Source organism: Ahaetulla prasina, chromosome 1, assembly GCF_028640845.1.
Source record: "Ahaetulla prasina isolate Xishuangbanna chromosome 1, ASM2864084v1, whole genome shotgun sequence".
Lineage (NCBI taxonomy): Eukaryota > Metazoa > Chordata > Lepidosauria > Squamata > Colubridae > Ahaetulla > Ahaetulla prasina.
Window position 1 is genome coordinate 270524829 of NC_080539.1, and position 24423 is coordinate 270549251.

At 38.2% G+C, this 24423-nt stretch overlaps 1 protein-coding gene across 2 annotated transcripts in view; it reads right to left on the minus strand.

Annotated features, from left to right (window-relative positions):
- The window catches only part of PDE3B (phosphodiesterase 3B), a 50741-nt gene that overhangs the window by 18689 nt on the left and 7629 nt on the right, over positions 1-24423 (minus strand). For both annotated transcript variants that reach the window (XM_058159213.1, XM_058159203.1), the window contains exons 2-4: positions 9375-9425; positions 6347-6595; positions 3237-3370 (exon numbers count right to left, since the gene is read on the minus strand). In XM_058159213.1, the coding sequence (XP_058015196.1) occupies positions 3237-3370; positions 6347-6595; positions 9375-9425 (434 nt within the window). The remainder of the gene's footprint in view (positions 1-3236; positions 3371-6346; positions 6596-9374; positions 9426-24423) is intronic.

The following is a 24423-nucleotide window of genomic DNA, read 5'->3' on the forward strand; positions in this document are numbered from 1 at the left end:
CTGCATTCTAATTACTGTGTCACCAGGGCTCTTATCTAATGCCAGATAAAATAAAATTTGCTGGTTATTGTACAAATCTATGTGGCAGTCCTGTGGTCAATAGATAGTTAAATCTCAGTAATTTCTATAACATCTTGTGACTTTTGAGTCATTTGAATTATAGCATTAGCATTTCTTTCATTCCACCTTAATCACATATTAGTGTTTAATGACTCCTAAATTCAGTGCATATCTTGCCTCAGTTTCCACCAACCCATTATACATTATTGGAGCTAATATGATGCCAACTCTCTAGATGTGCTACTACCTCTAACTTTAAAAGATAAAGTAGAAATTTTGGGAGAAGTGATCCAATAATCACCAACTGACCTTCTTTCTATTCTCAACTTAGCTGTTAATTGCCAATTAACACGCTATTTAAAATGCAAAGGTCCAGGTATGTGGTCAACTGTCTCAGATAAAATCTCATTAAGCTCATTAGTCCTTTGTTGAACTTGGGTGGAGAGGCTCCACTAGGGATTCATCCAGATAACAACATTAAAATTGTGAGTAGAAAGTATGACCATTATCACCCGTACTAGCACCACACCAATTAATATAAATTGATTTTTTTTTGCCATATTTGTTTGGTATATTTTTCAGTGTGACTTTATTTGGGACCTATTTAGAGGTGTGTACAAATTAAATTACTCTTACAAAATATGGCAGTACTGCAACTGCCTAACACTCTAAGGAAGACAGGAGAATTCACTAATCCATCCTTGAGTCTCTCACCTCACTGGGACAAACTGAATTAATATAAAACCTACTTTAGTCTAATTCAGTTGTAACTCATTTGTGGTATAATACATCACATTTTGAATTTTTTAAAAAAATAAATAGTCTTTTCATTTTGGCCACCATTCCAAAATATTACATGATAAGAAGGTGCAGATGTGGTCTTTTGGGGACAGTTATTTTTCCTGATTATTACTGCCATTTCATGCAAGTCATCAGAACAACACAGCAATATAATAATTATTATAAGTGCACCTTATTCATAAAGTTCTCCAGGCACAGCTACATAATTATATACTAACAGATATAGTAAAGGTTAAACACACAGAAATGCAGTTAAGTGCTATAAAATATAGCATAGAAACATAATATATTTTGGAAACATAATAAAAAGAGTTGTACTGTATCAGACCATAGGCCTAATTACTCCAGCAAGCTCTTGCGAGAAGCCCAAACATGGGACATAGGTACAAGAGAATATACTTTTCATGCTCCCTAGCAACTATGCACTATTATCAATAGCTAATAAAAGGTAACCACATGCTGAAGACACAGCTCTGTTGAGGGAATTTAAAAGCAGGTCATGCTCTTTCAGTCTGTGATACTTTTTTTAAATATTGCAATGCTTTATCTACAAAGCAAACATAAAATTTACAATGCACAATATAATTTAAAAGAGACAGAGGACCATCACCTCAAATATTTGCAGGTAATCCTTGTTTAGTGACCTCAATCAGGACCAGTAACTTGGTCATTAAGCAAAGCAAAGTGAAACCATAACTATGCTTATGATCTTATTTCAGCTTTCCTTTGTTTACTGACCTGCAGAAATTGTAAATGCAAGGATTAGCTGTAAAGTTTCTTTTCCATCACTGTGATAACTACAAACAGCAGCTAAACGAGACAGTTGCTAAATAAGGACTATCTGTATAGCACTTTTCTTAATTCTAAGTTCATTGCTCGGGAGGCAAAAACACCATTTATTTGTTTGTTTGTATTTTCTAAGCTGCCCATCTCCCTCATAAGAGGGTTTCTGGGTGGTGAGAGAGGCTCTGCGCAGTGATTATATATTGATTATTTTAAAAATTTATAATATAATTGATTGAAAGTAGAGGTTACAGCTTTAAACAATACTGATTTATCTTTTGCTGTTGCCTATTAACAAAGAAATATTTTTGATGAATAATGACTGCAGAAAAATGGATAGAAACAGCATTTCTGTTCTTGTTGTCTTCACTCATGTAATTCTTAAAGAAAAAGTTTTTAGATGTAGCTAATTTTAAACGAGAAACATATATGAAGAGTTTAGAAATCCTGAACTATTAAGTATTTCATTAATAAATTTAAACAGATTGTTTCCTATTAAAAAGAATAGTCCAAATTTCAAATGCTCTCCAGACAATGTGTTTAACTAGGAGATTTTATTTATTAACTTGTGCACTGTGCAACTCTGTGCCCATTAACTAATGCAATCTATTTCTTATAACATTAATAACATTAATGTGTAACCCTAGAAGTGCCAATTTAGTACTAAAGTTCACCGAGCATGTATTTTTTATCAGAATCTATCTTGGGCTGCTATTAAAAAAGAATACTTAAGAGTTGAGGAAACTCTTTCACTTTAAAAATGAATAGAAAAATAGCAGCGATGTTGTAAAACTATGCCATCTGCTGTTTAAAATGTTTAACGTACTTTTGAAGCATTTAGGTATGGTCAGAACTCAGAAGATTTTTGAAGCCTGGTGTTTTGTTGTCTAGATAGAGAGAGAACTTTCAATGTATTTTTCATATATTTTAGATCGTATATAAAATTGAATAATTTAAGCTACATCTCTCTATTAATGATTCATTTGTCTGTTTGGAAAAAAGTTATCTTATTGAATAATTATATATATATATATATATATATATATATATATATATATATATATGTGTGTGTGTGTGTGTGTGTGTGTGTGTGTGTGTGTGTGTGTGTGTGTGTTAAATATAATACGAATTAAATTAACAATCTAATTTATACATATTGAAATTTTATAATAACCAGTTGACTTTAGGCAACCTGATGGCATTCATTCCTTTTATATTATTTCTAAGAATTATCACCTAAACTAGAATAAAAGAAGCTGACTAAATGCTTTCAAGTGGTGCTAGATTCCTGTTTTTTATCTCATTATCTAATAAATATCATACAGAAATGACTTATCATTAGTTGCAATTTCATTTCTTAACTCTTGATGTTCAGAATTAGTGTTTGCTATTAATTACTGCCTAAAACACCATACTTTAAACATCTTGGATGAATGAAATAATGAATTTAATTACATATATTTTACACTATAGCATTTGAGAACTATATTGTACAATATTGATTCAATTCAATTCAATACAATACTTATGTCTGAATATTTTCTACTGTAGGTAAAAAAATACTATGAAATCTACATTGGTAATATGCTAACCTTGAAAGATTATATTCATGGTGCGACCTTTTGCCATTATTACGTTCCCATCTAGAAGTTGGATCAATAGGCAGCAAGCTTCCTAAACTTCGCCTTAACTGTGGTGTTGGTAAACTATTTCGGCTGCTCAGTACCTAATTAAGAACAAGTTAAGAAAAATTATACTTTTTCCCCACAAAATAAATCCATTTTAAATCATGCTTTGTTGTTCTCAGAAGCACAGAGATATTAGCATTATTTAATATTAATATTATTTAATATTAATATTAATATATTTAATATTATTTACAGACCAGTTGCTTTAACATCTGTAGTCATGAAAACCTTTGAAAGGCTAGTGCTTTCCTACTTGAAAACCATCACGGATCCACTGTTAGACCCCTTGCAATTTGCATACCGAGCAAATAGATCAACAGATGATGCTGTTAATATGGCTCTGCACTACATCCTACAACATCTTGAGTCTCCAAAGACCTATGCAAGGGTCCTTTTTGTAGACTTTAGTTCAGCATTCAATACCATCATTCCAGACATTCTTCTAACTAAGCTAAACCAGCTACAGGTACCGGAACAGACTTGTAAGTGGATCACAAGCTTCCTAACAAACAGGAAGCAGCAGGTGAAGCTAAACAAGATCACATCAAATACCTGTACAATTAGCACAGGGGCCCCCCAAAGGCTGTGTGCCCTCCCCACTTCTCTTCTCTCTGTATACCAATGACTGCATCTCCAATGATCCATCTGTTAAGCTACTGAAGTTCGCAGATGACACAACAGTGATTGGTCTCATTCGAGACAATGACGAATCCGCATATAGACGAGAGGTCAAACGACTAGCCTTGTGGTGCAACCAAAACAATCTGGAACTGAACACACTCAAAACCGTAGAAATGGTGGTAGACTTTAGGAGAAACCCTTCCATACTTCCACCTCTCACAATACTAGACAACACAGTATCAACAGTAGAAACCTTCAAATTTCTAGGTTCTATCATATCGCAAGATCTAAAATGGGCAGCTAACATCAAAAACATCATTAAAAAAGGACAACAAATAATGTTCTTTCTGCGCCAACTCAGTAAGCTCAAACTGCCCAAGGAGCTGCTGATTCAGTTCTACAGAGGAATTATTGAGTCTGTCATTTGCACCTCTATAACTGTCTGGTTCGGTTCTGCAACCCAACAAGAAAAACACAGACTTCAGAGGATAATTAGAACTGCAGAAAAAATAATTGCTACCAACCTGCCTTCCATTGAGGACCTGTATACTGCACGAATCAAGAAGAGGGCCGTGAAAATATTTATAGACCCCTCGCATCCTGGACATAAACTGTTTCAACTCCTACCCTCAAAACGACGCTATAGAGCACTGCACACCAGAACAACTAGACACAAGAACAGTTTTTTCCCGAAGGCCATCACTCTGCTAAACAAATAATTCCATCAACACTGTCAAACTATTTACTGAATCTGCACTACTATTAATCTTCTCATAGTTCCCATCACCAATCTCTTTCCATTTATGACTGTATGACTATAACTCGTTGCTGGCAATCCTTATTATTTATTTTTATTTTTATTTTTTTTATAAAAAAAGTTTTATTTTTACAATCTTATCAAATAATTCATCCAATGTACAGTTATATACAATTAGTCGGGCCTGCCCAGTCACCACCCCCCTTTTTAACCTTCTTCCCTCTTCTACCTTCTTTTACTTTCCAAATAAGCAATCCTTATTATTTATATTGATATATTGACCATCAATTGTGTTGTAAATGTTGTACCTTGATGAACGTATCTTTTCTTTTATGTACACTGAGAGCATATGCACCAAGACAAATTCCTTGTGTGTCCAATCACACTTGGCCAATAAAAAATTCTATTCTATTCTATTCTATTCTATTCTATTCTATTCTATTCTAAATCAGCTAGATATATAATAGCTAAAGTAATTAAACTGTAAACAACTTTATCTTTAAAAAGTTTGACTACCACATTATCAGTTCTCTTTATCTATTTATTTTTCTGCCATAAGCACCACAGAGGATTGCATTTATACAAATATATTAATTTTTTACTTGAGACAACATTGTCTCCATCATTGATTGGAAGGCCTGGTATGATAACAGAAAGTTGATTTCTTAGGCAGTTTAACTTTAAACGAAGACTTTAGTAAGAGTGGAAAGTTATCAGTTTGACTGCAAATAATAGGAGTTCAGCAAGTTCAGGAGAATATTTGTAGCTTGGGGATGACATGAGGGGTCCTTGGTGCTCTGTGAGTTTGCTTGTTTTCTTACAGACATTTCATTACCCAAACTAGGTAACATCATCAGAGCTCTAGGCAGAATTAAGCAATTCTGCTTTTCATTACCTATAAGCATTTTGCTATTTTCATTAAGCAATAGGTTTATTTTATCTTCTGTTTAAAAATTCCTGAAGAAGTTTATATTGCTGGGTTTTTTTAACATTCCTTGACTACCTCATTCTGACCTTCATCCTTCTAAAATTCTAAACTGACCAATTTACTTTTCTTTCATGATCTGCCATTTTTTTCCATTTAGATCATCCTTTTATTTTTTGTACGGCCACTTTGGCTTCTTCTACGGTCATTTTTTTCATTATTGAAATTGAAATTGTTCACAATTTTGCTTTCAGTATAATAGCTTTTAAAGCACATAAAATTAGCTTTTTTTCCTACTAGCCTCTCCTGTCATACTTGTATCATTTCTTTGTTTATTAAAATTCAGAATTCATGTTTAAGTAACCTATTTGCAGCTTTTCATAATATTTTCTTCCAATATTTCTCCTTCTTCCAGGATGTCAATCTAGTCTCTTTTAATATCAGGTCACTAATGTCTAGTAACAGTCTCCATTCTTTAAAGGAAAAAGGTGTTAACAAGGTAAGTGATGAGTAGCATAAGTAAGGAATTTGCTGCTGGAATCCCTTTTCTCCTTATTATTGATTAAATTCTACTGAAATAATGTGAAAATTAAGGGAAGAGAAGAAGAGGAATTCAGGAACACTTTAAGCACCAAGTACTTTATTCCATTGGAAGATATTTAAATATGTTATGTACATGCTACGTATTGATTACAATGATAATATTTTAACCTTGTGCAGCTTACAGTCTCCTCTTTCAGGTGAGTCTTCCATTTCTGGACAAGAATAAAACCCCGGAAAGGGAGTAAACAGGTTAATCTTTGGCCTGCATGAACCTGAGAAAGCACTTAGTGAGTTATTGATGCTTTGAAGAGAAGAAATCACATGTGGAGGAAGGACTGGATCAGACAGAAGATCAGACACTATGTTGCGAGTCTGATTTAGTACAGAAAGATCAACTTCAGTTCCACTGCATGCATTCTATAATAGAGAAAAAGAATATTGGCTATTTATAACAGGAGCTTTTATCTTGTACAATATTTTTTATAGAAATAGGAAATACATCTCAGATATTCTGTAAAGGTACATTCAACAATGTGATGCATAATGTATTTTAACAAGTAAATATTGTGGAAATTTACTGTAATATTAAGATAATAGAAAAATATTTGAAGTTTTGCTACTTATTTACAATTTGGGGAAAATATTTGCAGATTTCTAGGCTTTTTGAAATAGTATACATTTTTGACACAATATTGCCAGATGTTTTTAAATCTTTATTTTCAATTGTACAGGTAGTCCTCAAGTTATGAATGTAATGGAGCATGCCAATTACATTCGTAACCTGAGGATATGTTGGAGTGAATCACGTAAAACAAATGTGATCACTCCCTGCTTTCACCCATGCATTTGCTAATCTCGCATGAGATAACAGCCCACAGAAGCTTCCAGTCTCAGCATGAAAAGCATTTGTAAGCCAATGGGAGGCTTGCCCCAAAGTCTCATTAACTTGCAAATGCTCTTGGGCTAGATGTGGTGCAGGCCTCGGTTCGCTGAGAACAGAGGCCTAAAGTACTCTAGTGCAAGATCTCGCACACTGATATCGCACTACAGTAGTTTAGGCCTCTGTTCTCAGCAGACAGAGACCTGCACAAAATCCATGGAAAAAAGCTTTTGCCGCGGATTTGGTGCAGGCCTCGGTACACAGAGAACAGAGGCCTACACTACTGTAGTGCAAGATCATGTGAGATCACTAGCACAAGAGCTCACACTACTGATATCGCACTACTTTAGGCCTCTGTTCTCCGCGAATGCACCAAAGCAGGCAAAGGAACCAAGAGCTCACTAGATCGTCACAAGGTGAGTCTCCACACGCCCAGTGCCTGTGGAAACCCAGTGGGAAGGAGGGAATAGGCAGGGCGAATGTTGCAGTGCCTCTGTGGTCATTTGTGTGAATGACTGCCATGGTGCCGCAACATTTGTAACTTCAGGGTTATAAGTACTTGGTGGATTATGTCATAACTTCAAATGGTCGCTACGTGAACTGTCGTAACTCAAGGATTACTGCATTTAAATGGAAGGGTGTGGCATTCTAATTAAAATGATTTTTTAAACATTAAAAATTGAAACAGTTTACAGGATACAGAGGCAAGTATTTGTTGTTATATAATATGAACATTATACAAGTAATACTGAAGCGTATTGGTTATTCTGCATTACATTTTCTGAGGCACAAATTCATTTTTTCAGAGTTATTCTGAAATTATTCTTAATTACGAAAAATCAACAAATCCCATTCTTGCTTCGTTTTGCCCATATATAATGCTACTTCACTGGATTATAATGTCTGTTTTCCCTTTAGGTAATCTAATGTCTGTTTTCCCTTTAGGTATTACAGGAAATGTTGACCTTCCAGACATTGTCCTGGAAAGCTCTTAGAGAGAACCAAAGGAGATTAGTTACTTATGGCAGACTAGCATAAAACAATATACAAATGACGTTCCACAATTGAAAGCAATCAAAACTTTGGTGGTGATAGTGGTGGTGGGTTATATTTATCTATGCTCCAAGGTATTAACCCTAAACCTTTTCCTCTCATCCTTCTCAGTCATTGGATGTTTTGCCACTTTCTTCAAGGCAAGAAGAGGCAGCTGTGTTGACTTCTCTCAAGGGAACTACTGCTACTTGCCAACTTCATTATCTCTTTCTCCTTTTCTTCTTCCCCTTCTCTTTGAGGTGGTTTCATATTCTTTTCACCCTTGCTTTCTTGTATCCAAATTTTCGTAATACTCATCCCTTTTCTCAACACCAGGAAAAATAAAAGTATCTAACATGGCTGGCCTTCCTGATAAGGATGCTTAAGAGTGGACTCATACGCAATTTAAGCACAATTCACTTGATCCACAAGAGGGTGCTGAAAGGCTCCAAATTTCTGGAAAAAATAGGAGGAATATAAAAGAGCCAGACACATGTCCAGCAATAGGTAAGGGTGCTTGTTATATATCTGGCCCGAAATGGAGATATCTCAGTGGAAGCATCAATTTCACAATTATAAATTAATTTAAGCCAGTTCTAAGAATGTTCCAGTTCTAAGGAACTCATGTGAATACACTGGTGTCAGAGTATTGGGGAAGGGGAAATTTCCCATGTACAAAACAGAAGTAGGAGAAGAATCATGGAGGAAGAAATATCCTGGCTTCTGGAAAAACAACAGGGGAGGGACCATTCAGCTCTCAGGAACAGGTTATTCCATAGGGTTGTTCCATATTTGTCAGGTCAAGTAGAAGGATGATGTTTTGAGGGTTGCACCCTGGGGAATAAAAGGTGATTATCTTAGGCCCATTGAATATGTCAATTGTGAGTGTGTAGCCAGTCAGTGCCCAAGTCTACCAGAAAATATAATGGAGAAGCTAAATGAAGCTGTAACAATTCCTAATAATTGCTAAGTTCTAGAGGCTTGGTGGTTTCTCTAATGGGCCCTAGGTCTGAAGTGCGACATCAATTTCAATTTTAAGAGGAGGCCGGATGAATATATTATGAATATATATAGGTAGAATATGTGTTATGGAAGTTTTGGTGAACTTGCCGGTGCTTCAAACTATTCATGACAAAAGAGAATGACTGACTGCCTATATAAAATTTCCCTAGATTTCCTGAGAAAGAGTCTACATTATTTGACGCACATTTTTATTTACAAGGCAAATATCAATTTGGTATTTTTTTTCTGTTAGAATTCTTTTTATATTTTACATGTACTGACCTGATGATGAGGTTTATACCATTGCTTTAAATCCCAGTCCCAAAGAATCATCTGTAAAACAACAAAAAAATAGGAAGTTATAAGCAAATTGTCCATATTTGGCAATGTTCATCTCTTCAAATCATGAATTACAAATAAAAAAATCTTCTATAAATTATCTGTATTTGCTGCATTTAGCTGTTGCACTTCACTTCAATAAATAGTGAATATAAGAAGGTTACTGGAAAATAGTTAATTAGTTTAAAAAGTAATTTAAACAATTTTGTATTTCACAAATTTCTTTCTCAGTAAATATTTTTCAATATATTCATTAAAAACTATTTATTTGTTCAATTTATATAGCTGCCCATATGTGACTCTGGTCAAAACAAGAAAATACAAAAAAGAATACAAAAAATAACAAATATCAGATAACTATAATATCAAAATAATTCAAAATAAAAGCCATTCAAACCATAAAAAACACATTTTACAAAAGTAACATATTCAAAATAAAAAGTGTAAAAAAACTACATATGACAATTTAATCCAAGCTATTAATAGTATAGAAACTTAGCAGGATCCACACCACCAAAATATTGTTTTCCATTTCAGATTTAGAGACAATGAGATAGGCAGATGAACTTCATTTGCATAGAGATAGTTGTCACTTTATCATTCATTCAAAAAAGGGGTTTTTTAAGGGGAGGGAGGGATACGACGGGTGGGGGGATTAACCCGTCGGGGAGGGATCCAGCCCCTGTGCTTGTTCGCGGCACTTCTACATCTGGTCTGAAGGCAGGGGGGGAGGGTCTTGTTCCAGGACTAGAGGGTTGTTCAATCTGTACGGTAAGTGGGAGAGGCAGATATGGCGGAGGGGGGGGGCGTATCGAGTGTTGGGAGCACGTGCGCGATGTCTTAAAGCGATCACGTGCTCCGGCCCCTCAGTCCCTACCCGTTCCTCCGGCCATGATCCTCAGAGCTTGGATCTTCGGTTGATGTTATGTAATGCCCGGTCCGTGGTCAATAAAGCTCCCCTGATTTGCAATCTTATTCAGGGGGAGTCCGCGGACCTTATGGGCATTACAGAGACCTGGTTGGGCCCAGAGGGGGGGGTCCCCCTTATTGAGCTGTGCCCTCCAGGTTTCCGAGCATTTCATCAGCCGAGGGCCCAAGGTAGGGGTGGGGGGGTGGCGGTTGTTATTAAGGAAGATCTAGAGCCGAGGGAGGCCACTGTTCCTCAGATTGCCGGCTGTGAATCCCTCTATGTGAGGTGGGGCCATAGGAATCAGTTGGGCTTGTTGATCGCGTACCTGGCTCCTTGCTGCGTGACCACAGCCCTGCCCGAGCTGTTGGAGGTTCTAGCCGCTGTGGCGGTAGAGACCCCCAGACTGATAGTCATGGGGGATTTCAACCTGCCATCAGCTGGCTTGTTATCTACAGCAGCTCGAGAGTTCCAGGCTTCCATGACGGCCTTGGACCCGATTCAAGTAAATGATGACCCTACGCACATGGGGGGAGGCACGCTGGATCTGATTTATATCTCTGGACAGTGGTTAAATGATCTGGAATTAGATGATTTAGTAACAGAACCGATGTCATGGTCCGATCATTTCCTCCTTTGTCTAGACTTCCGAACTGCCACTCACCATCGCAGGGAGACGGAACCTACACGTTGGTTCCGTCCCAGGCGCCTGATGGACCCCGAGAGGTTCCTGACAGAGCTTGGGCCATTCCCTGAGGATCTGGCCCACGGCACGACTGAGGAACTAGTCGTGGCCTGGGAACAGGCCGCGGCTGGGGCCTTGGACCGTGTCGTGCCTTTGCGGCCTCTGACCCGGCGCAGATCTCGCCCGGCCCCTTGGTTCTCCGAGGGGCTAAGGGAGATGAAACGCCGGAGAAGACGCCTAGAGAGCACCTGGAGGTCCAGTCGTTCCGAAGCTGATCGGACACTAGTTAGGTCCTATTCTAGGACCTACCTAGTGGCAATGAGGGAGGCGAGGCGTTCCTACGCCTCCACCCTCATTGCGTCGGCAGATAACCGCCCGGCCGCCCTGTTTCGGGTGGCCCGCTCCCTCCTTCATCAGGAGGTGCGGGACGACCCGTTGCAGGGACGTGCCGAGGAGTTTAGTGGTTATCTATATGATAAAATCGCTCAGCTCCGGGACGGTCTGGACCGACATTGGGATGACCCAAGCGAGGGAGAGGAGGCACATCTTGTCGAGTCTGTTTGGGATGAGTTTGACCCTGTGGCTCCCGAGGACGTGGACAGGTTGTTGGGGAGGCTTCACGCCATTACATGTTTACTGGACCCGTGTCCGTCCTGGCTGGTACAGGCCACTCAGGAGGTGACACGAGGCTGGCTCCAGAGGATTATCAACGCTTCTTTGTTGGAAGGGGTTTTCCCTGCCGCCTTGAAAGAGGCGGTGGTGAGACCCCTCCTCAAGAAGCCCTCCCTGGACCCAGCTATTTTGGCTAATTATCGTCCAGTCTCCAACCTTCGCTTCGTTGCGAAGGTTGTAGAGAGTGCTGTGGCGCGACAGCTACCCCAATACCTGGATGAAGCTGTCTATCTGGACCCGTTCCAGTCCGGCTTCCGACCCGGATACAGCACGGAGACAGCTTTGGTCGCGTTGGTGGATGATCTCTGGAGGGCCAGGGACAGGGGTTATTCCTCTGCCCTGGTCCTATTAGACCTCTCAGCGGCTTTTGATACCATCGACCATGGTATCCTGCTGCGCCGGTTGGGGGGATTGGGAGTGGGAGGCACCGTGTATCGGTGGTTCTCCTCCTATCTCTCCGACCGGTCGCAGACGGTGTTGACAGGGGGGCAGAGGTCGACCGCAAGGTGCCTCACTTGTGGGGTGCCGCAGGGGTCGATCCTCTCGCCCCTCCTGTTCAACATCTATATGAAGCCGTTGGGTGAGATCATCAGTGGCTTCGGGGTGAGATACCAGCTGTACGCTGATGACACCCAGCTGTACTTTTCCACCCCGGGCCACCCCAATGAAGTTGTTGAAGTGCTGTCCCGGTGTTTGGAAGCCGTACGGGTCTGGATGGGGAGAAACAGGCTCAAGCTTAATCCCTCCAAGACGGAGTGGCTGTGGATGCCGGCATCCCGATTCAGTCAGCTGCAGCTGCGGCTGACTGTTGGAGGCGAGTTATTGGCCCCAAAGGATAGGGTGCGCAACTTAGGTGTCCTTCTGGATGAACGGCTGTCGTTTGAAGATCATTTGACGGCCGTCTCCAGGAGGGCCTTCCACCAGGTTCGCCTGGTTCGGCAGTTGCGCCCCTTCCTTGATCGGGATGCCTTATGCACGGTCACTCATGCGCTCGTTACCTCTCGCTTGGATTATTGTAATGCTCTCTACATGGGGCTCCCCCTGAGGTGCACTCGGAGGCTTCAGTTAGTCCAGAATGCAGCTGCGCGGGTGATAGAGGGAGCTTCGCGTAGCTCCCGTGTAACACCGCTCCTGCGCAGACTGCACTGGCTACCTGTGGCCTTTCGGGTGCACTTTAAGGTTTTGGTTACGACCTTTAAAGCGCTCCATGGCTTAGGGCCTGGGTACTTACGGGACCGCCTGCTGTTACCACATGCCTCCCACCGACCCGTACGCTCTCACAGAGAGGGACTTCTCAGGGTGCCGTCCGCCAAGCAATGTCGGCTGGCGGCCCCCAGGGGAAGGTCCTTCTCTGTGGGGGCTCCCACACTCTGGAACGAGCTTCCCCCGGGCTTACGCCAAATACCTGACCTTCGGACCTTTCGCCGCGAACTGAAGACATATCTTTTCATTCGCGCGGGGCTGGCTTAAATTTTATTGATTTTAAATTTTCTACCACTAATTTTTAAAATGGGGTTTTAGTTTTTATATATTTTTAAAGTTTCAGGCCAATTATAATAAGTTTTTTAAATTTGCATTTTTAAACTGTATATTGTATTGTTCGTTTTTTACTTTGCCTGTACACCGCCCTGAGTCCTTCGGGAGAAGGGCGGTATAAAAATAAAAAAAATAAAAAAATTCACAATATTCTCATTTTTCACATTTCAATATAAGTTTATGTATTTTAGTAATCATGTGTTCATATTTTAGTAATCATGTGTTCATATTTAATCATGTGTTATAATTCAATTTCAAACTCGGTCTTGCAATCTTCGCAACCCTAAACTCTTTTGTTTACTTTAAATCTTTCTAACAGCTGTAAATAAGAAAACATTAGCAACTATTATTCTTCTGCCCTCAATTCTCTTGATTTTATCTTATAGCCCATCTTTGATCAAACTCATCTCTTGCTGACCTCCAATAACACTCTAGATCAGTGGTGTCAAACTGGCGGCCAGTAGGCCGGATGCGTCATGTACAGGCCACGCCCACCTCAGCTCCGTGAAGGGAAAAAAGTCTCAAAGCATCACGTGACAGCAACGTGAAGCCACGAGTTTGACACTCGTGCTCTAGATGTCTCTTCTCATGTATCATCTCCTTCAGCATGAACCATGGATAGTGATAGGGTCAATGGTAAGAGGGAGGTCACATGGGTGCAATCCAATCCAAGGCCCACAGTGGCCCTCTCATTACTGGTGAGTAAGGGCTTAGTCCAGTAGTGGATTGCTACCTGTTCACCCCAGATCAGGTGAACTGATAGTGGCAGCAGCGGGAGGCTCTGCCTACCCACCAGGACGCTTCTGTGCATGCGCAGAAGTGTCGCACACACGCACAAACGAATTGATAGCAAACTAAATTGAAACCCACTACTGGCTTAGTCAGATTGTGCAAGCAGACCATCAGCTACAACTGTCAGGTTATAAGAAATAATGGTCCTGCCTTATCCAATAGTACCTAGAATATTAGTTGCTGATATTCTGGGCACTGCAGTTTAAAAAACATGCTGAGAAATTAGAATGTATGCAGAGAAAGGAGACTAAGTTGATAAGGGGCCTAGAGATCAATCAAATAAAGAGAAATTGGAAATAGATAACTTTTGATTGCAGAAGAAAGGATTAAGAAGTGATTTGATAACTATCTTCTCACTAGATCTGGACAGGTGGACATGTTCCAGGTTCCCTCAGTGAAACAATGTGTTGTGGTCCGTCAGTAGCCTATGGAGCTGGCAACGGAATTGGACAGCGATGAGGCTGAGGTGAGGCCAGGGCCATCGGGTAGTGAGGTGCGGACTCCAGAGCCTCCAGAGACTAATAGTAGTAAGGCAGAGGAACAGGAGGAGCCTGTTCCTAATGCACTCATGAGAAGAGCTGCCAAAAGGCAAGAGCAGCTCAAGCAGAGAGGACAACTCAGGAGTAGGGCCAAGAGATGATTGGTCCCTCCCATAAGGTTTAAAACAGACCAGCACCAGTGTTTCAGCTTGCCGTAAAACAACATTGTAGCTGCGTCCTCTGCTTCGTGTACGTCTTTGTTTTTGTGGCTTCTGGACATTTGCCAGGAAGGGCCTTTGTCAGTTTAACTAATTGGACTAAGGTTTGTGAGATATCTAAAGAATCTGTGTTTGGGAGGCATTTGTTTTACTTTGAGTTGAACGATGCTGGGAATGAAGTAATTCCCAGCTGTTTGAATAAAGTTTATTTTTCCACGGACTAAGTTTATTACTACCTACTTGGGCCTGGGTCACAACACAATGTCATCTACTGTGGTGTCTGTCATAGTACCTGCCTTAAGAAGAAGTCTCACTCCAGACATACAGATAGCCCTGACACTGTTGGGCCTTTAGGAAAGCAAAAAGCTTTTTCTGAGGCACTGGGGAAAGGATATTGATGGACCTGGAATAGGATGAATGCAATTGTATTTGGGCCTCAGTCTTGTTTATTTTTTTAAAGGTCCTTTTAGTGCATTATGTTTTTATTTTGTTTGCTGCCTGTGTTAGAAGGGAGGCTGTATAAGTTTCTTTAATAAATATACTGTGAAGGATTCTTTTTTTGTGAGAACTGTAGGTCTTAAACCACATTAAAACAACCACAAAAGATCTAATTTACATTTTAAGAGGCAAAATATCAGAGAATGGAAGATGATGTGGGGGCAATGAAAAGCTGGGTTGCTGTTTTTTAAAGGTGTCACAATTCTGAATTTCCTGCAGCAGCTAGAAATTGAACTAGTGAATCTTTGAGCTTCATTCTGTGATTCTGGATGTAGGCAAAGATATTCTTTTCAAATGTTAGAGAAGCCTCCACAAGGTGGTGCTCAAAACGTAATTCTAAGAGAAATTATTACTTAATTTAGGTTCATGATTCTTGTTTTTTATTCAGTGAAAAATAAGAATACTAAAGATGCTACTTAAATAAAATTAGCTTTAAGACTTGCTGATCAGAGTGACACCTTCCTTTATTATTTTTATTATTAGATTTTTATTTATTCTTTATTACTTTATGAGTTACACAAGGCAGTGAGTGAACATACCTAATGCTCCTTCCTTATCCTCTTTTCCCAACAACAACCCTGTGAGGTATGTTGCTGAGAGAGAGTAAATGGCCCAAAATTACCCTGCTAGCTTTCATGCCAAAGGTGGGACTGCAACTCACAGTCCCCTATCTCATGAAAAGATTGTTGATATTGTATATTTTGTCTAAATAGTACAGTAAAGCATCAATATGGATTAGCTAATGGACTAAAACTGGAAGACCCATGTTCAAATCTACCACTAGCCATGGAAATTGGATGACTTTCAATTCAGCCTATCTCATAGAGTTGTTCTGATAAAGATAAAATAAAGACAGATTCCTAGGTAAGCCACCATGAATTCCTGAAGAAACGGCTATAAATAAAATCAATAAATATCAAAGAGTACTAGTGATTATGACGTGTTATTGTATTTTGCAAAAATAAAAAAAAGAGATGGGTCTCATTTGAATGTGAGGGTACCAAATTGTTGGCCTTTAAATAAAGAAAATGGCAAAGCAGTTTTAAATTATTTCTGCACTGAAAGTTGGTAGGATGTGAAGACCATCTGATTTGAAACGTACCAACTTTAAAGGATGTTGGAGATCTTTGTCTTTCTGAAAGTTAAGAAAATGAGAATAATTTCAAAAGACACATGATTCTCCTGCCTAGATCTGTCATGATAGAAGATAAATGACTAAAAGGAAACCATATTCCAAATAATAGTTGTTTTATAGATGTAAAGAACAGGTTGATATGCTTAGGAGGTGATGATAGTATTAGTAGGTAAGACATAACAAAAAAAAACACCAAAATATGCTACTGCAACAGAACTACAATCCCGGCCATTTCAGAATTGGTCATGCGGCTTCATTTCATGAGATCTTGAGTGAAACTTTGTTCACAAATCCACCTGGTCTTTCTCCCTGCAACAAGAACCTCAAGTACCTGCAGAATGATCACCTCAGCTGCTCTATAATATTTCTGAAGTAGAAAGATCACAGGAGCTTTTCTTATTGATTCTCTGGATAAGGAACCTGCAAGCACAACTATATTATGGAAGGAGTGATATCAAGCACGTTTATTGCTTGAAGTGGTTTTCTCAAGAGCTGTTGATCTCTTCAACGGATGTGACTGAGTTCTAGCACCAATGATTATGATTTCATCTAGCCCACATAGGGCATATTATTAGAGGAAGATTTCAGCTCATGGAACAAATCTTATATTCCACCCAAAGTTCATGTTCTGTCATTCAGTTGCTCTCAATTTTGATCTGATCTGTGATCAATGATCTGATGAGCATCATTTTAATAGGACTGTCTATTAGTAACTGCATTATCTGTCAAACAATGGAGATGAGAGGATCAGTATCAAATTTAACAATAACAAATTAACTAATTTCAGGCAAAACATCAAAGTAATTTATAGCAATTTTTCCAAATGATGCTAGTTTTTGAATTTTGGACTTTAACTGTCTACTAGAGGGCAGTATTCCATAAAGTTTGCAGAGCCAGACATGAAACACAATTTAATTTTAATCAAATAACTATTTAAATGCAATTAATATGATTATTCCCCACGACTCTCATTTAGACAGGTCAAATATTTATACTGAAGTCATGTATATGTAAACTCCACATAAGAATGGAACAAGATTGCAGCTTCAAATTGATAGTTACACTATTTTAATGCAGGCTTAGTACAATAAAATAGTGGATATATGTGCCGATTTTCAGAACCTACAAAATATAAAATTTGAGTAGAGCATCAATAGTGTAGATGATCAGAGCATAGGTAATTCAAATTACCATAAGAATATCCAACAACCTAATATTTTAAGTGTAAAAAGTATGTGGTAGACAAAATTCATTTAACGTTATTTTGACATCTATCTTATTCAACATTTTTATTGATTAAAAATAGTTCAGATATGCCAACAGCATCTCATCAGATTTAGCTCAGTAAATAAATATTTCCATGGAAACTAAGCACAGCATTAACCAAACAAAGACAATAACACCATAGCAACTTGATTCAGAAGGCAAATCTGCAAAAATCTTTACAGTTTGTTTTTGAAAGAAAGAGAAACACTACTTTTACAAAAAGAACACATTATTAAACAAACTTTCCTTCATTACTCCAAACTGCTTATCATAAAATCCTTTTTACCCAGTATAAGAACTTTAAATTGATTTAAATATTCTTATTGTGATCAGATAATAGGTTCATGTGTCTCACTCAAAGAAAAAAAAACACTTCTACACAATTTTCGGAAATTTACCCAGATTTGGGATCCACTGACTTTCTGCTAGACTTTTAAATATGAAAACTAAATATTGCAGGCAGAAAATCCAAAATCGTAGCTAAGAATGAGTTACTGTTGCCAATATCTTACTTCTGTTATTCTGGATCAACTTAAATTTAAAACCTGATTTCCCAATTGTCCAAAAAGCTTACCACTTTGTCACTGCAATACCCCATTAATGTATTATTTTTATTTTCCCTTTCTCATGCTCCTCAAAAGAATTTCTCATATATCACCTGTTTTTCATCTTTTGTGTTAAGTCATCTTTACATCTTGTGTATAAATTGTGAAATTTCTCAAAATTGTAATTCTTTAAATTACTTTAAAATTTTCAAAGTAATTTTAATAAGTAAATTATTTTACTTGTTTTTGACTGTTACTTTTCTTGCGGTTCCTTGTTCATCTATCTAAATAACAGCAATAGCAGTTACACTTATATACAGTTTTACAACCCTCTCTAAGCAGTTTACAGACTCAGCATATTGCACCCAACGATCTGGGTCCTCATTTTATCCACGTTGTAAGGATGGAAGGCTGAATGAGCCTGGTGAGATTTGAACTGCCAAATTGTAGTCAGCAGAAGGAGCCTGCAATACTGCACTCTAACCACTGCGCCACCGTGGCTCAAATAAGCATTATTTAGATCATAAAGTTTATTTCCGAATGTTTAACTGTATGCTTCTGGCTATTCAAGTATTATTTCTTTACATTCCAGATCACTCATTCATGCTAAACTTTGACTAAAAAGCAATAAAGAATGAATTGGTCAAATTTATCCTAGTGATTAGAAAATAGCTTCTTGTTGTTCCCCTCTTCCTGGTAAATGCTTACCACCATCTTACCCTAGGTTCAATAAAAGTATTGCTACTGTAATAGAAAACCAATTTGGTCTAGTGGTTAAGGCACCAAGTTAGAAAATGGGAGACCATGAATTCAAGATCTGCCTTAGCCATGAAAACCAGCTGGGTGATTTTGGGCCACTCTCTCAGTGCAACTCACTTTACAGGGTTACTGTTGTAGGAAAAATAGGAGGAGGAAGGGATGTTGGATATGTTTGCAGCCTTGAATTATTTGTAACAATAATACAGTCAAAATATAAATGAATGCATAAATAAATAAGATGGAAGTACTATGGATAGCAAGTGAGTGCAAGTGTACGTGCATTCACTTGCACGTACATGCATGTGTACGTGCGTGCATGCAAATACACACACACACAGCTTTGCTGCTTTGTTGTGGCAAGGGAGTGTTCCTAAGAGGGATGAATGAAGACTGAAAATATATATACAGAGTATATAATCTTTAGCAGGGTCACTATGGTATAAAGGTCATTCCAGCTCCCCAGCTAAAACCAGAAGGAACTACACTGGGCAGAACAAGAAAATGTTAGAGGTGGAAATTCATGTTAGTGACAATGTTTTTAATTGTTATTTTAATGAGGCAGCAAAGCTGTGTGTGTGTGTGTGTGTGTGTGTGTGAATTTTGTTAGATGCCAACCTAGCCTTAGAGAATGGGGGACCACTCAATTGATCTGGGCCACCACTGACAAATATTTCCCAAAAATGAGGAATATGAATAACGTTCCTTGTTAGGAATTTATCAAATGGAATGTTTCCATTTGAAAGACCTCACTTATTTTCAGGACGTTTTTCCAATGCTGTTCCTAAAGCGGGAGATTGCGTTGTCCTTAGCCATTTATATAAATAACTTCTACTACAATACAGATGTTAAAACATATGCCCCAAATTGCTCTTTAAGAGATAACATTCTTAAATCCAGAAATTATGTGTAAAAATGTCATTAACTATTTGTCACTCAGTGCAGAAAGCAATCATATGTTTTATTTCAGCTATATTTGAAAATATGGTAGTTTCCACAGCTATGAGCTGATGATAGTTCAAACTGTCTTGACTAGTAATAATTGTAAAACTGGTAACTTAAAGTAAAATAAAACTGCTACGCTGCTAGATACCATCAATTACCCTGTAGGAAGACTCCTTAAAGACACGGGATGAGTGGAAGGACCTCTCAGCAGCAGGCAGTTTTCCTTAGCCCAAAGCAATACACTGCCTTGCAGAAAAGATGCTTGAAGTTTATTTTTAAAGAATACTTATTGGATTGTTTAAACAATTGTTTCCACTGTTTATAAGCCATTTTGAAATAAGTTATTCTGAAAACTGGGATATAAATAATTGCATTAAAATAGTAACATATCCTTGATTAATTAACGCACACAATGTGTTATGTCCACACAGAAAAATTTAACCCTTAGAGACTCCTTCATACATTTTATGGGAAAACAGAAAATTTCCCAGCTATATCTAAAACGACTTCAGCAATGTCAAAAACTCTCTTTTGCATTTCTGTGGAATGCACTTCTGTGGAAAGAGGGTAATTTCAACTAAACTGTCTAGAATAGAATAGAATTTTTATTGGCCAAGTGTGATTGGACACACAAGGAATTTGTCTTGGTGCATATGCTCTCAGTGTACATAAAAGAAAAGATACGTTCATCAAGGTACAACATTTACAAATTCCAATAAAATCTAATTATGTGGTGGAATTTAAAAGAAATACGAGATTAACAAAAAGAAATAATGAGGAACAGTTAATAGTAAATTATAGGGATGACCGAAGAAAGAACAAAGAATATGTGGAATGACAAGCATAAATAAAGCAAAACAGCAAAAGATACAGAAGTATATAATTCACATTAAATTCAAAGCAGTCACAAATGAGAATAAGCTATTTGGGTTGCAGCAAAAGTTAATAGATACTATTTATTTATAATTCATTGTAAAGTGAACAACATCAATAGATTTGACTCAGTTTGCTTTTACTGATGTCCTCATTTAGCAACCACAATTGGGAGAGGCAACTCAGTTGTTAAATGAAGGGGTTGTAAAGTAAAACTGTGACTGCACTTATGGTCTTACTTCAGACCTGTGAAGGTTGTAAATGTAAGGATTGGTCTTTGGTGGCAAAGTTACTTTTGGTGGCTGTTTGAGGTAGTAGATCAGAACAGAAAACAGAACAGAACAACAGAAGGGACTTTGGAGGTCTTCTAGACCAACCTTCTCTCAAGTAAGAAACCCTATACCATTTCAGACAAATGGCTGTCCAATCTCTTTTTAAAACCTCCAGTGTTGGAGCACTGATTCTGGAGGCAAGTTATTGCACTGATTAATTGTTCTAATTGTCAGAAAATTTCTCCTTAGATCCAGGTTGGTTCACTGCATTATTAATTTCCATCTATTGCTTCTTGTCCTGCCTTCAGGTGCTTTGGAAAATAGGATAACCTCCTCTTCTTTGTGGCAGCCCATTAAATATTAGAATACTATCATGTCACCCCTAGTCCTTCTTTTCATTAAACTAGAGATGCCCAATGCCAGCAACCGTTCGTCATATATTTTGGCCTCCCATCCCCTAATCAACTTTATTACTAATCACTAAAAGGGCTACCTAGTTAACAAACTGATATCCAATCAAAATCAAGATGATTTTGACTACAGATGTTGTTCAAATTGCAATATGTTCCTAAATATTTATTTTCTAAGCAGTTCCAATGAAGCCACATCTTCAAAATGAGATTGTAATAATGACATCTGAAATCCGACCTTCCTTCGTTACAGTTAAGTTCAACTGATTCCACTATCAAAAATAAAGGCACTATAAGGTAATTGCTGGATAGAATGACGCAAAAAGTTTCCACGACAACAAGAACTGGAGTGTCTGCCTTGTACTTCCTCATCTGTTTGCTCTCAGACCAGGAGCCTGACAGTGCAGCCACTACATCCTGTTTCTCTTAAAAGATACAGAAATATAGAGGCTGCAATGTTTAACCCTTAACTAACCTTTGCATAGTTTCGAAAGCATCCTTCATACCAATATTTTGATTTCTATATTTCATTAACATGACTATTAAATATTAAAAATCCACACATGCATTTATTTCAAGTATATTTAAACCCATCTAAACATGTATTTGGAAAATGCATCCTAATGCAGAGAATATGAAAAAGAAATAATGTGTTTGTCTCGCAAAATTACTATGAATCAATAATATTATTGTAATATGACAATTATCACAACCTGTTTTATAGGAAAAAATGTATAAATTAGTGACTTTAAAAACAGTGACTGATGGTTTAAAGCATTAACATGAAGCCAGGAATGATAAAGCACTATGAGTGCTCTAGCTAAAAGAAACTGTGGTTCCCCTACCTCAAATTCTCCAGTTGAAAAAGGTACCAGAGTAGACTTAAAAGAACATTTATGTCAGCCTTTACTCAAAGTTACATCCAAAGTTTCACACAGACCTATTTAGCAGCTCCCATGTCTTCCCCCATATCAGTAAAAAATCAGTATGAAACTTTACATTTTACAGTATATATTTCAGTTGGATTTATTGAGCCAAGTAGAAGCTTAGAAAGCACACAAGAGAAATTGTAGCTCTATTAGATCCCAGAGCATAAACCCTAAGAGGCCAAACCATACCATATCCTAGCCTATCTTTTGGAATTGCCTTTATCAGGAGTAGCAGATTTTCTAAAATACAGTACCTGTGATTTGCAGGGTTTTTCCCCCTACTTATAGAAAACCTACTACGTTATATTTAATTGCTCATACAGGTAACTCGTGACTGAAAATCTTTCTCTGAGCTCAGATTATTGCACTTTTTACTGCCACCCAACTGTTAGGATCCATCAATGTGTATTCCAGCAATTAATAGATGCACAGAAAAAAACATTTTTAATAAGGATCACTGGGAAAGGAGGAATATCTGTATTTAACTTTGTCCTGCTCCCCTAGTGATAGCCAACAAAATAGTGAGGTGCAAAAGAATCAATCTGTCTCCCAAAACAAAACCAAAAAAGTGCTTTTCTTGCCAATTATATTAAAAATCACTCTCTAAAAAGATAAAGGAGACAAATAGAGGACCTGAAGCCATGCAGGTTAAAAACTGTTCTCCTAGCTCATATGCTATATCTTTCAAACATCCACAGCAATTAATTGCATTAAAAGTGTTTCAGTTCCTAAGGAATGCATAACTATTTTTTTTTTTTGTTTAGTATCCAGATAGTCATTCTGGGAAGGATTTTGATTTGTTTTGTTAAAAATATTTTTTTTATTAAGAACTATTTTAGGAAAGTCAGTTTGGTGAAAGACTTTAAGGTACTATGCTAAAAATCAGAAGATTGGGAGTTATAGTCCTGCCTTAAGGTACACAATCAGCAGGTGACATTGGGTCAGTCACTCTCTCTCTATGTCTTAGGAAGCAGACAATGGCAAACCCCTTTGAAAAAAAAATGTCAAGAAAATCTTTTTAAAAATATTTTTTAATTTGTGTCATGCCTTTATTTTTACAAATAACTCAAGGCCACAAACATATTCAACACACCTTCCTCCTCCTATTTTGCCTACAGCAACAATCTGTGAGGTGGTTTGGGCTGATAAAGTGACTGGCCCAAAGTCATCCAGCTGGCTTTCATGACTAAGGCGGGACTAGAAGTTCCATCTTGCCATCATATATCCTCTTCCCAAGTCCCTCCAATCCCTCTTTCTTATTTCCCAGGCCACGACTTCCATTTGCCCCACCCACTGACCTCAAATCTACACTCACATTCATGCCAGATCCTCACAGTAGCCCAAATGCCCTTCCTCAGACTGCACCTGCCTTAGGCAGTTGATAGAAGAAAAATCAGACCATTACATCTTTAACCTACCCTATGACCCCTTCCCCACTGCTTCTTGATAAGGAAACCAGATAAAACCAGCTAGAAAGTCAGGGAGATTGACCCTGAGTTCAAGGGAGAGAGCCAGTGGGGAGGTACTCAGCTTCAGTTTGGAACAAGACTCCATGGGACAATCTCCTCCCATCACACTATCCAATCCAAAACTGTCAACACCAATTCATGTCCTTCCAGGTCTTCTTCAGGACACCTTCCAAAGTATCTCAATCCTACGTAAAAGCACTCCAGGGAAACAAAGCATGGGTTTAAATTATTTTACTTGACATGTCAATTACTTAGCATGTCAATTACTTAGCTAGCATCCATTTATTATCTTTGTAAGAGTTAAAATACGGTAAGGGCAAGACCACATAATTTTCCCTTTCAGTAAAAATCCTGCGGGATCCATAGCTATAAAGCCCTTTGGATATTATATTCTAAAGTTTATGCATGTTCAACTAAACAGAGATGTCTCCTCATAACTGAGCATTGCAGTGAATGAGAAGTGCTCCCACTTATGGGAAGGCTTCTATGCATGCTTATTGAATATGCTCTTTTGCAAACCTTTGATTCTATGTGCAAAAACCTGAATAAGCAGCAGCTGTATGGCCAGAAATGCCCAATTTTTCCCTCCAAATAAGGATAGAAGC